We start from the raw sequence: 10,889 nt of genomic DNA on the forward strand, positions 1-10,889 counted from the left end.
CCAGAGGCGATGAAAATGGACCAGAGGCGATGAAAATGGCGGAGGCGATGAAATGATCCAGAGGCGATGAAATGGTCCAGAGGCGATGAAAATGGTCAACCCTTTGAAACGCACAGATCTGGGCATAACATTGATTAACCTCAAAATATGGGTTATTAATTTTCTAGAAAAACTTCGAAATATCCGTTCTATTTTAGTGATAAAACCACCCAAAACACAATTTCAAACCGGATATAACGGAGTTTTTACTTACAACCCGAATTAAGTAGCAAAAGAATATGGGACATACTTATAATCGGAAAAAGACTATATATAAGCTATACTTACTACATCTATGAGATACCGTAATAAACTACTATTTACCAAAAACAAGATCGTAATCTTCAAGTTCCCCGATAAATCTTCGAGTCAAACAACGGGTTCTTTCTTTTTGTCCGTCTTCTTTCCTGAGAGAGGTTGCCACTTAAATGGTAAGCCAACGCTTAGTGAGTTAAATAGTTAAGTATTACATATCAATATCGCACATGTTTATAAACATATACATAATAAACTCTTATCAATAAAAGAGTTCAAGAAATCATCTAAATGCAAACCGAGACTTACAAGAAACCGAGTAAACAATTACGTACCGGATGGTGGGAAGAAGAAACTCAAGCTCTCTGATCCTAATGATGGAGCATTCCTAATGAACGAACATGAAACAAGGTTCTCCTTAGATGAAGTCCAAAAAGGGTCATCAGAGTATAGACATTTCTATGTTGAATCTTGACTTGCCAGATAAGGGTCCCTATACACCTAACATTGTGCATTTTAAACCTGAGTTTGAAGTTATATTCTTTGACTATGAAGGTGAAGTCAGATTTCAGAGAATATCAGAGCTACATCTATGTCTAATAGGTCATTTGGTTTACCTCTTGCTTTGGATAGATGATAGCATGCCTAGAAAAGTCGTGGACTTGAATATACGAAGGGAATGCCCACGTCGAAGAAACCTTGGTGAAGATGTACCTAGCTACATAAATCTGAGTGTTTTAGAATAGGTTCTCTTTTGTAATATTGTTCACTTTTCCTTGTAAATCTATTGTACTATGTCTACTTTCAGTGATTAATCTTCTAGTGTGTAAGTATTAGACATGTACTGAACTACTTGTAATATTACCAATTATAATAAAATGAGTATTTCTTGTACTTCACTAAAAAAGATCCCTGAAAAAAGTAATAGGGACACAAGTCTATGAGTTCCAGTGTTACTTTTACATTCACTGACAATCTATAAGTCAGTGAATAAGCTTTCAGTTTCAGTTTCCATACTTGTAATTTTCTCTTAGATATGACTTGAGGAAAATTCTCAAGCAAAGACTGACTCACTGAAAAAGATCCCAAAATAGTAAAATGGGATATGTACTTTATATGTAACTTTTCCTTACTATTATTTGATAAGACAACTTTCTTTATGTTGTCTTGTGGGGAGATTGTTGATCCTCTCTCTCAGTGATTTGATGATAATCCCTTTTCACTTATACGTTGCATTTATGTTTCTGTCTTTCCAGTTCCAGCGATCATCACTGAACCTGTTCAGTGATCGCTGAAGAATTTGTATTGTAATTCAATCAGAGACAGAAATACTTCAAGAAGACAACATTCACACCAAAGAACCTTCAGCCAAAGTCGAAGACTGAAACTGAAGATCAGAGACTGGTGAGTATGTGATCTGAAGCGGTACTCAGTGATTACAAGCCTGTCTACATATGTGTGAAGACTGCTCAAGCTTCAGCGAATACTGAAGAGACCTCCAGGTTATTCCAGCATTCAGCGATCAAAAGAAGTTCGCCAAGCATGATTGTTGTTGTCTTGTCCTTATACACACAAAGGACTAACCCATACCCTTTCTAAATGTTGGCACAGTACGGAGCCGACTAGTTGACGCTATTGCCCACCAACTTTAGGTAAGAATGTCTGCTCATGAATAGTCCTTTTTGTACTATTCACTGTAGCAAAGGACAAGCCTTCCTCTTAAGGCTTGACACGCACTCTAACCCTACCATATTGCATTAAATGTGCATTTAATGCAATGGGTATAAGTATAAGTGTTTTCTTCCCCATGCAGAGTACGTGCAACTCACTCTCTAAACCTAATTCTTACTTTAAACATTCTCAAGCTTAAGTTACAACATTTTTTTTCTCATTTGCTAAGAATTTGTGTGTAACCAAAGATTATTTAAATAGGTTTTGTTACCTTATCTTTCCGCAAACAGTCTTGTAAAATTTGTTTTGATCTTCTCTTATCAATATACATTTTAAATAAGAAAATATTGTGTTTGTATTCACCCCCCCCCCCCCGTTCTACAAACTGTTTTACTTATCTTGTAGACCCTCAAGGGACCAACAATAGGCTTTTGTACTATTCACTGTAACAAAGGACAAGTCCTTCTTTAAAAGCTTGACACGCGTTCTAACCCTACCACGTTGCATTAAATGTGCGTTTAATGCAATGGGTATAAATATTTGTGTTCTATCTCCATGCAGAGATACTCTTACTCCTTACTTTGAACTTAACTAAAAGAACACACACATCTAATAACACAATACGCTCATCTTCAAGAGCAAGTTAGAATCTCTTTGTTGTATTCTAAACAGTTTTTTCCCAGATAGAACTTACTTTCCTCTAAGTCTTTAACAACAAATCTTTTCTTTATTTGCTAAGAACTAGTGTGTAACTTTAGATTGTTTAGATAGGTTTTATTTACCTTATTATTCCGCAAACAATCTTGTAAAATCTGTATTGATCATTCTTTATCAATATATATTTTAAATTTCAAAAGTTTTATATGTTTGTATTCATCCCTCCCCCCCCCCCTTATGCAAACTGTTGTACACATCTTATAGACCCTAACATGACCAACACTTTTTAGATTAAAAAAATGTAATTAACCAATTTTTAAAAATTCAATGGTTTATTTATTCAAAAAATAATATTAAGAGACTTAATAATTCAAAATAAAAAATTCAATAGTTTATTTGTTTCGAAAATAGTTCAAAAACTTAATCAATCAAAACGATAAAGTTTGTTTGGTTTTTTTTTCTTTTGAAATTTTCCCTTTTTAAATTCACATGCTATAATTAAAAGATAAAAGGAACAAAACAACGAAGCCCATAGTCGAGCCATATCACCAAGCCGGCTTGGCCCTTAGGCATGGCTTCAAAAACTACAATGTAAAAATTATGATTGTTATTTATATATTCTTGAAATTACGATTTTTACATTTATAGTTTGTAATTCATTGTTGAATTTGTCTATAAAACTAACTTCATTAGTTTGGTACAATTAAGTATTAAGGATTAAAACGACGGTAAATCGTAAACCTCATGAACAAAAATAAGAAAAAAATATAAACCATAAAGACAAAAATCGCAATTTGAAAAGCATATAGCCTTCGACGTACAGTTCAGTTGTCAAAGAGACGGACCTACTTTATCCAAATACAAGACAAGTCTAATGTTTAATGGCGGGCCCCACGCTCACTTTAGGTGCTAAGTGAACCAAACAATACCTCATCATATTAGTTCTTTGAAGATGTCCGTGAGAAATCAATTGAAATTACCGGTAATCAATTTTTTACCCAAAAAAACATATAGACAAAAATAGCAGTTTTCAACAAATTGTTGAACCCAAGGACTAAAACTGTAACTGGGGTTTTTTAGATGATGTTACGAACCAGATGGGGTTTGGTCTTACTTGGAGGAAGTGGATTCGTGGGTTACTCTCAAACGCGAGTGTCTCTATTCTTGTTAATGGTAGTCCATCGGAGGAATTCTTAATGGAAAAGGGGGTGAGGCAAGGCGACCCACTTGCCCCTTTCCTCTTCATCATTGCTATGGAGGCGCTCCGTGTTGCTATGTTGGAAGCCCGGTTTAAAGGCCTCTTCTCTGGCATTTCTTTTCCCCATGGCGGCCCCGTCTTAAAGCTTCTCCAATTCGCTAACGATGTTGTCTTTCTGGGGGATTGGTCCTTGTCTAATGGGACTAATCTTATTCGTCTGTTAAGGTGTTTTTTCTTATCATCTGGCTTAAAAATTAATCTTCATAAAAGTTGCCTTTATGGTATTGGGACTACGAAAGGGGAGTCCGGTTTCCTTGCTCGGAGAATGTTTTGTAAGTCTGCGTCGTTACTTTTCATGTATTTGGGCCTTCCGGTGGGTGCTTAAATGAGTAGGCGTTGTAATTGGTCTAAGTTGATTTCTAAGTTTCATGAGAAGCTTTCCTATTGGAAGGCTAAGGCTCTATCCTTTGGTGGCTGGAAGATCCTCTGCAAGTCGGTTCTAGGTAGTTTGGGAGTCTATTTGCTTTCTCTCTTTAAGGCTCCCGATTGTGTGATTAACTCTCTTGAGAGCATCAGGAACAAATTCTTATGGGGTGGAGGTACACATAGAAGGAAGATTACTTGGATTAGATGGAGTGTTACTTGTAACTCGATGGATAAGGGTGGTATCGGTATAGGCAGTCTAAAGGCGCTTAACTGGAGTCTTATTGGGAAATGGTGGTCGCGATTCCTCACTGACGAGGATAGTTTATGGAAAAACTGCATCAAGTCTTTCCATGGCGTGGATGGTGGTTTATTTCATGATGGTAGTATGAAGTCGGGGGTATGGGGTGCGATCACGAAGTGGAACTCTCTTTTGAGTGAGTCTTCATTTTACCAACTTATGGTCTTTGGATTCAAGTGGCAACCGTGTTTGGTCTCTCTCTGACGATGGTGTATTCAAGGTTAAGACGTGTAGGGAAAAAATTGAGGAGTGGTTTCTTCAATCGGATCACAGGTGTACATTGTGGAATAAATCCGTTCCAGGTAAAGTTAATATGCTTTTTTGGCACTTATCCAAATCTAGGCTGCCCACTAGATGTAATCTTATGAATAGAGGTATTCGTATGGAGTCGTATATGTGTCTGTGTTGTCTTTGTCATCTAGAAACGGATTTTGGATGCTCCACAACTAAAGAAATTGGCGCGCTTGTAAAAAATTGGTGGCCGGAGTTTCCTTTTCAAGCTACTAATTTGGCGGAGTTCATTGCGGCGGCAAAGTTCCCGTTCAAAGGCAAGAAGGCGGCTAAGGCTATGGAGGTGATTCTCTTGGGGTTCATTTGGCTTATTTGGGCTAATCGTAATGATCTCGTTCATAACAAACCGGCTAAAATGCCGAAGACGATTTTCAAAGATATTGTTCTCTTCTCCTTCAATTGGCTTAAGGTTAGATCGAAAAATTGTAAACATCTTGAATGGAAACTTTGGTGTAATAGCCCGTTGAGGGCGATTTTGAATCCGCTAGCAACTTGCTAGCTTCTTGTTTTTTGGTTTTTTAATATCGGCCGTTCCAAAAAAAAAAAAAAAAAAAAAACAAAACCACCCCCCCCCCCCCCCCTAAACTCCATTTTTACTCCCAACCCCACAACCACATCTCAACTCTGAAATAGAAGAATCAGAGAGGTTTTAACGTCTACCCATTCCCTCTTATAATACACACTCACACTCATCTCTCTCCTTTTCATCATCATTTCCTTCTCTTTGTTTGGATATTAGAAAGCCTCCCTCTTGCAATTTTTTTAATCTTTAATCCCGGTATTTCAGATCTATAAATACCAACAAACTCCATTTTGTTCTTCTGGGTTTTCTTTGAAATTATGAGTAAAGAAGAGTTCTTAAAGATTCAGGTACATCCTCATTCTTAAAATCTTCAATTTCTTTTGTTTTCTTCAACTTCACCCACCCATCAGAAAGCTCTCTCATTTTCTTCAAATTGCTTCCATTTTAATTTCATAATTGGCAAAAAGAAAAATGAAAATAAATATTAGTTATAAACTCACCATGTTCATCTGTACATTGCTTGCTTCAAATGCCTTGCTTGTTTTCAACTCAAGAAAACAAATTCATACAAAATCTCACTTCCCTTTTTCCCTTTCGTTGATTTTAACCTCTTTATCTTTCCCTTTTTTTGACCCAAAACTTGATGCAATAATTGCTAACATGGAAAAGATTATTCCTCTTTCTGATTTTGGTTTTGATTTTGATTTTTGGTTTCATTTTGTCTGTTTGTTTCTGAGTGCAGACTTGTGCCCTGAAAGTGAATATCCACTGTGATGGTTGTAAACGAAAAGTGAAGAAAACCCTTCAGAAAATCGAAGGTATCGCGTTCCCATTTCAACAATAAATTTTGTTTCTTGGTTGGTTTTTATGGGTAATTAAGACTAATTCTGTGTTTTTTGTTTCATTTAATGATGATTAATTTAAAATAGGTGTTTACACCATCGTAATAGATTCAGAACAGGGGAAAGTGACGGTGTCGGGAAATGTTGATCCGGCGGCACTCATCAAGAAACTTGCAAAGAGTGGGAAACAAGCACAGATTTGGGGTGCTCCCAAACCAAATCAACAGATGAATAATCAGTTAAAGAACTTGCAAATCGACGCTGGTAAGGGCAACAAAATCCAGGGACAGAAAGCCGGTGGAAATCAGCAGGGGAAAGGAGGGCAACCACAACAGAAGGGTGGTGGTGGTGGTGGCGGCGGTCCTCCAACCCTGCAACAGCTTCAACAGCTTCAACAGCTTCAGCAGCTTCACCAATTAAAAGGGTTTCAAGATATGAAGTTGCCTCCCCAATTTAAGGACATGAAGTTGCCCGCTTTGGGTGGTGGTGGCGGAGGCGGTGGCGGTGGTGGTGGCGGAGGCGGTGGTGGTGGTGGTGGCGGCCCCAAGGATGCACAAAAGTCGGTTAAGTTTAAGATGCCGGAGTCGGATGAGAGTGATGATGAGTTCGACGATGATGATTATGATGATGAGTTTGATGATGATGATTATGATGATGATGAGTTTGATGATGATATGGATGATCTTCCGATGAAGAAGCCGGTGATGGCAGGTGGCGGTGGTGGTGGCTCTCAGATGGCTAATATGATGATGAATCCACAGTTCATGAAAGGTGGGCAGATGCCACCGCATCTGATGAAGGGTGCTCCCCAAATTGGAGATGCTGGTGGAAACGGTGGGAAGAAAGGTGGTGGAGGTGGAGGTGGTGGCGGCAATGGGAGTATTCCTGTACAGATGAATGCCGGTGGAAAGAAAGGATGCAATCAAAATCAAGGTGGTGGAGCAGGGAAGAATGGTGGCAAGAACGGTGGTGTTGGTCTTGCTGACGGTCAAATTAAGAACGGTGGCGGTGGCGGTGGTCAAAACAAAAACAACGGTGGTGGCGGCGGCATTCCTAACATGAATGGTAATGGAGTCAAGAAAGGTGGAATGAATGATGGCGTACATGGCATGCCAAACATGATGAGCATGAGTGGTGGTGGTGGGGGTGGGCTGGGACCCATGGGTCACATGCCCATGGGTCAAATGAGTAACATCCAGGCTGTTCAAGGACTTCCGGCAGGTGGTGGTGGCGGGGGCAATAGTTATTTTCAAGGTGGTGGGGCAGAGGCCATGGCTGGAAACCCTTATTACCAGCAGCAATTAGCGGCGGCAATGATGAACCAACAACGAGCAAATGGAAACGAAAGGTTTCAGCCGATGATGTACGCTCGGCCACCACCGGCGGTGAACTATATGCAACCACCATATCCACAGTACCCCTACCCTCAACCACCACAGGGTGACCCCCTCACACACTACTTCAGTGATGAGAACCCTTCAAGCTGCAATGTGATGTGATGTGATGTGATGAGGTAGTGGTGGCTCATGGTGGTTGTGGGTGGCCATACCAAAAATACAAAAGGAAAGGGAAGGAAAAGAAGGGGATTTCCTTAGGAATTAGTTGTTTTGGTTGAATATTAATTCTTGTTAAATCCTTTTGGTTTTTAATCCTGAAGGGTCTTTAAATTAAGGATCATATGAAAGTAAACATATAGATGATGATATCATGGAAAACATGAGGGTGAGTACTATGGTTCATGGGGCCTTATTTTGATGTTTATATGGTGTTCATATGCTCAAAATATGAAATAAAATTGTGAAACAATGCCTTTCAATCCCTCTTACCTCCTTTTTGTTTTGTTCCTATTTTGACTGATCTTTATTTTTATATAAATGAAAACCTTAAGGTAATGATGTGACATCATGAAAATTGAGTATTCTCAAATGATAAATTGAGTTTTAGTTGTTTCACATTGATGAAAAGTTAAAAAATTTGAACAAAAAGATGCATAAGAAAGGTGGATTGGACTTGACTTGTTAATATGTCTAGTCGAGTTTGAGCCGAGCCTATTCGAGTAGAGCGTTGACGGAGTTTTGACCGAATCGATCTCGAATAGCTCGTGAGTTGACTCGTATATTTTACATCCTAATTATCTCTAGCTCGTGGGTTGACTTGTATATTTTACACCCTAATTATCTCTATGGATAGAGTTGGATAAAATTAAAGCCATTTCTTATAAAATATATAAATCGTATTTTTTAGAAAAATAAATCCTTTATCCATGAAATTACTGAGAGCACATATACTAATATCTTAGAACACTTCGAAAATCTAAAATAGACTACCTTTACGTATGATGTCGTATTGGTATGAAATAGTGTGCTGAGTAATTTGGCATGTGACTGAAATTGTTTGTGCCAATCATATGTACCACCGATTCATTATATTTGATGATTGAGTGTTTTAGATATTCTAACCTTGATGTAAAATAGTGTAGTTATTATTTAAACTCTTCAATAAGGCATAGGGAGAAGTTTTGTCAAGAACCCAAAATGGATTAGAAACTTAGGAATCATATACAACGTGTCACATGTTTCTCATGTGGTAAATATTATATTTATTTATAATATATTATAAAACATTTGATAGAAACTCTTAGAAATTATTTTTTATGCATAAAGTATTGTTTATTGATACACATTACTTAAAATTTAAGATTATAAATAAATTGTGCATAAATACAACTTAATAAAGCTACATATTTGAATCAATGTAACAAATAGCATATAAGCATAATCAAATAAGAATAAATATTTCTATTAAATATAAAAAAAAACTAAAATATAATTAAAATAATCAATAAGTCATAACAGGATATTTAATTGTTGTTTTTATAAAAACTTGTATTATTAAACAAGAAATAAATTACTTCGTTATTAAGTGTAGATTAAATCATAACAAAAAAATTAGAGAAATTATAAAAAACGTGAACTATTAAATAGTTAATTTGATGATAATATTTATATACTTTTTTCAAAGTTTTAAGATATATCTTTAAATTTATATTTATTTAAAAATAAAAACGTTATCGATTTTTCAAAACCATCAAATCATTTTATAATATCTAAAAAACTAAAAATAAAATAAAATATTAAAATTAAAATGTATGTTGTTGTATTTTACGAATAAATAAATAATACATTCATGATCATGATAAATATACATGGTGGGGTTAGAAAAACCCTTTTCAAATTTCTAATCCATTTTAGTTTTCTAACAAACTTGATCGTGTACAAAGACATATACATACATACATACATATATGTAGTCTGTGAGTATTGAGTAAGTTGTGTATATATAGAAATGAGACCTACCCATGTGTGAGTGTTTGTAGCATTATTAAACGATTTTCGTACGATTTTGTCCATGATGTGATAATGTGTTTGAAATCATAGAGGCTAAGGTGGTGGGCCCACTGGGTGTAGAGTGAGAAACAGATGGGCCCCAGTAGCACTGATGAAATGGGACCCACCATTTTAATAGCTCTGGACTCCACCTATTTTTATATTGGCTCTGTGGCAGTAACTTAAAAGCAGAAGGGGTAGGATTATTGGTTTTGGTGCTATTTCATGTGTGTGTATATATATGTATTATATTTTAAATGATAATGTCGGCATAATTGTTTTCCCATAGATAGATTATAAAAACAACCGTTATCAAAATGTTTTTGTATTAAAATGGCAGGTGAAAAATCGTGTAAAAAGAGTAGTTATTGTGACAAGTTTAAAAAATATCTAATTTGGTATATTTTATTAGTTTTAATATTTAACGAGGATTGATAAAAAAAAAATATTCTTACTTTTTTCATGATAACTTTTAATTTTACCAGAAACCAACTCTAATCAAATATCCCAATTTTTTTGAAGCTACGAATTCAAATCTAGTTTAATTTGTTTTATGTAAATGTTATTTATCTAAAAAACCAATTGTTTCTCTTTTTGTAATAGAGGTAAAAGAATTAGATTTAATTTGTAAGACATTTTTAATGGTATCTAAAATCCGATGTAATATGTTATTCGGTGTAAAATCTAACGTCCCTATTGAAGATGGTCTTAAATATTACACTTAAACTACATATAATATGTTTTAAAAATGCAACAATTCAATGAAAACCAACCGAATAAAAGATAGAAAACTGAGGACCAAAGATTCCAAACACATTTAAGGGGCTGTTCTAAATGCTTACCCGGTAAATGCTTACCCGGTAAATGCTTACTGATATGAGTCAACACTATAATTTATTTTGATGCGTAAGATTTTAGTATATCAAAACGTATCGAATGCAACAATTTACCTGGTAAACACTAACCTGGGTAAGAGTTTTCATCTTCACTTATCTGGTAACACTCTTCATCCTTCTCATTACTCTTACCCGGTAAGATTCTTGGCCTTTGTCATGTTCATCTGATGAGAAAATTTATTCGGTAAGCACTTACCAAGTAAGCATTTAGGGGTGTTTGAGATTGCTTATTTAAAACAACTTATGTTTTTTTGTAAAAGTGCTTATTAACTTATATGGTATCAAACCGGAGTTAAACAATACATGGTTAAAATTGTAAACTGGTAATAAGCAGTTTTTCATAAGTCAGGAAATATTAACTTATCAAAAACAACTTATTACTGGTTTGGCACCGGTATAATCAGTTT

General features: G+C 35.9%; 1 protein-coding gene across 1 annotated transcript; it reads left to right on the forward strand.

Moving 5' to 3' along the window:
• The first annotated feature begins 5,533 nt into the window (after positions 1-5,533).
• On the forward strand, positions 5,534-8,018 carry LOC112504664 (heavy metal-associated isoprenylated plant protein 33-like). Its single transcript, XM_025108612.1, has 3 exons — positions 5,534-5,705; positions 6,101-6,176; positions 6,288-8,018. Exons 1-3 carry the CDS (start codon positions 5,676-5,678, stop codon positions 7,697-7,699), a joined length of 1,518 nt encoding a protein of 505 aa, XP_024964380.1. The 5' UTR covers positions 5,534-5,675; the 3' UTR covers positions 7,700-8,018.
• The last annotated feature ends 2,871 nt before the right edge of the window (positions 8,019-10,889 follow it).

This window comes from Cynara cardunculus, unplaced genomic scaffold, assembly GCF_001531365.2.
Source record: "Cynara cardunculus var. scolymus isolate 2C unplaced genomic scaffold, CcrdV1 Un_Scaffold_6429, whole genome shotgun sequence".
In the NCBI taxonomy this organism is placed as follows: Eukaryota; Viridiplantae; Streptophyta; class Magnoliopsida; order Asterales; family Asteraceae; genus Cynara; species Cynara cardunculus.

Bases quoted from the DNA above. Each gene is read 5' to 3' on its own strand.
- LOC112504664 (XM_025108612.1), top strand. From the start codon at position 5,676: ATGAGTAAAGAAGAGTTCTTAAAGATTCAG. The intron at 5,706-6,100 runs GTACATCCTCAT...TTCTGAGTGCAG, and splicing joins AAGAGTTCTTAAAGATTCAG to ACTTGTGCCCTGAAAGTGAA. The intron at 6,177-6,287 runs GTATCGCGTTCC...AATTTAAAATAG, and splicing joins AACCCTTCAGAAAATCGAAG to GTGTTTACACCATCGTAATA.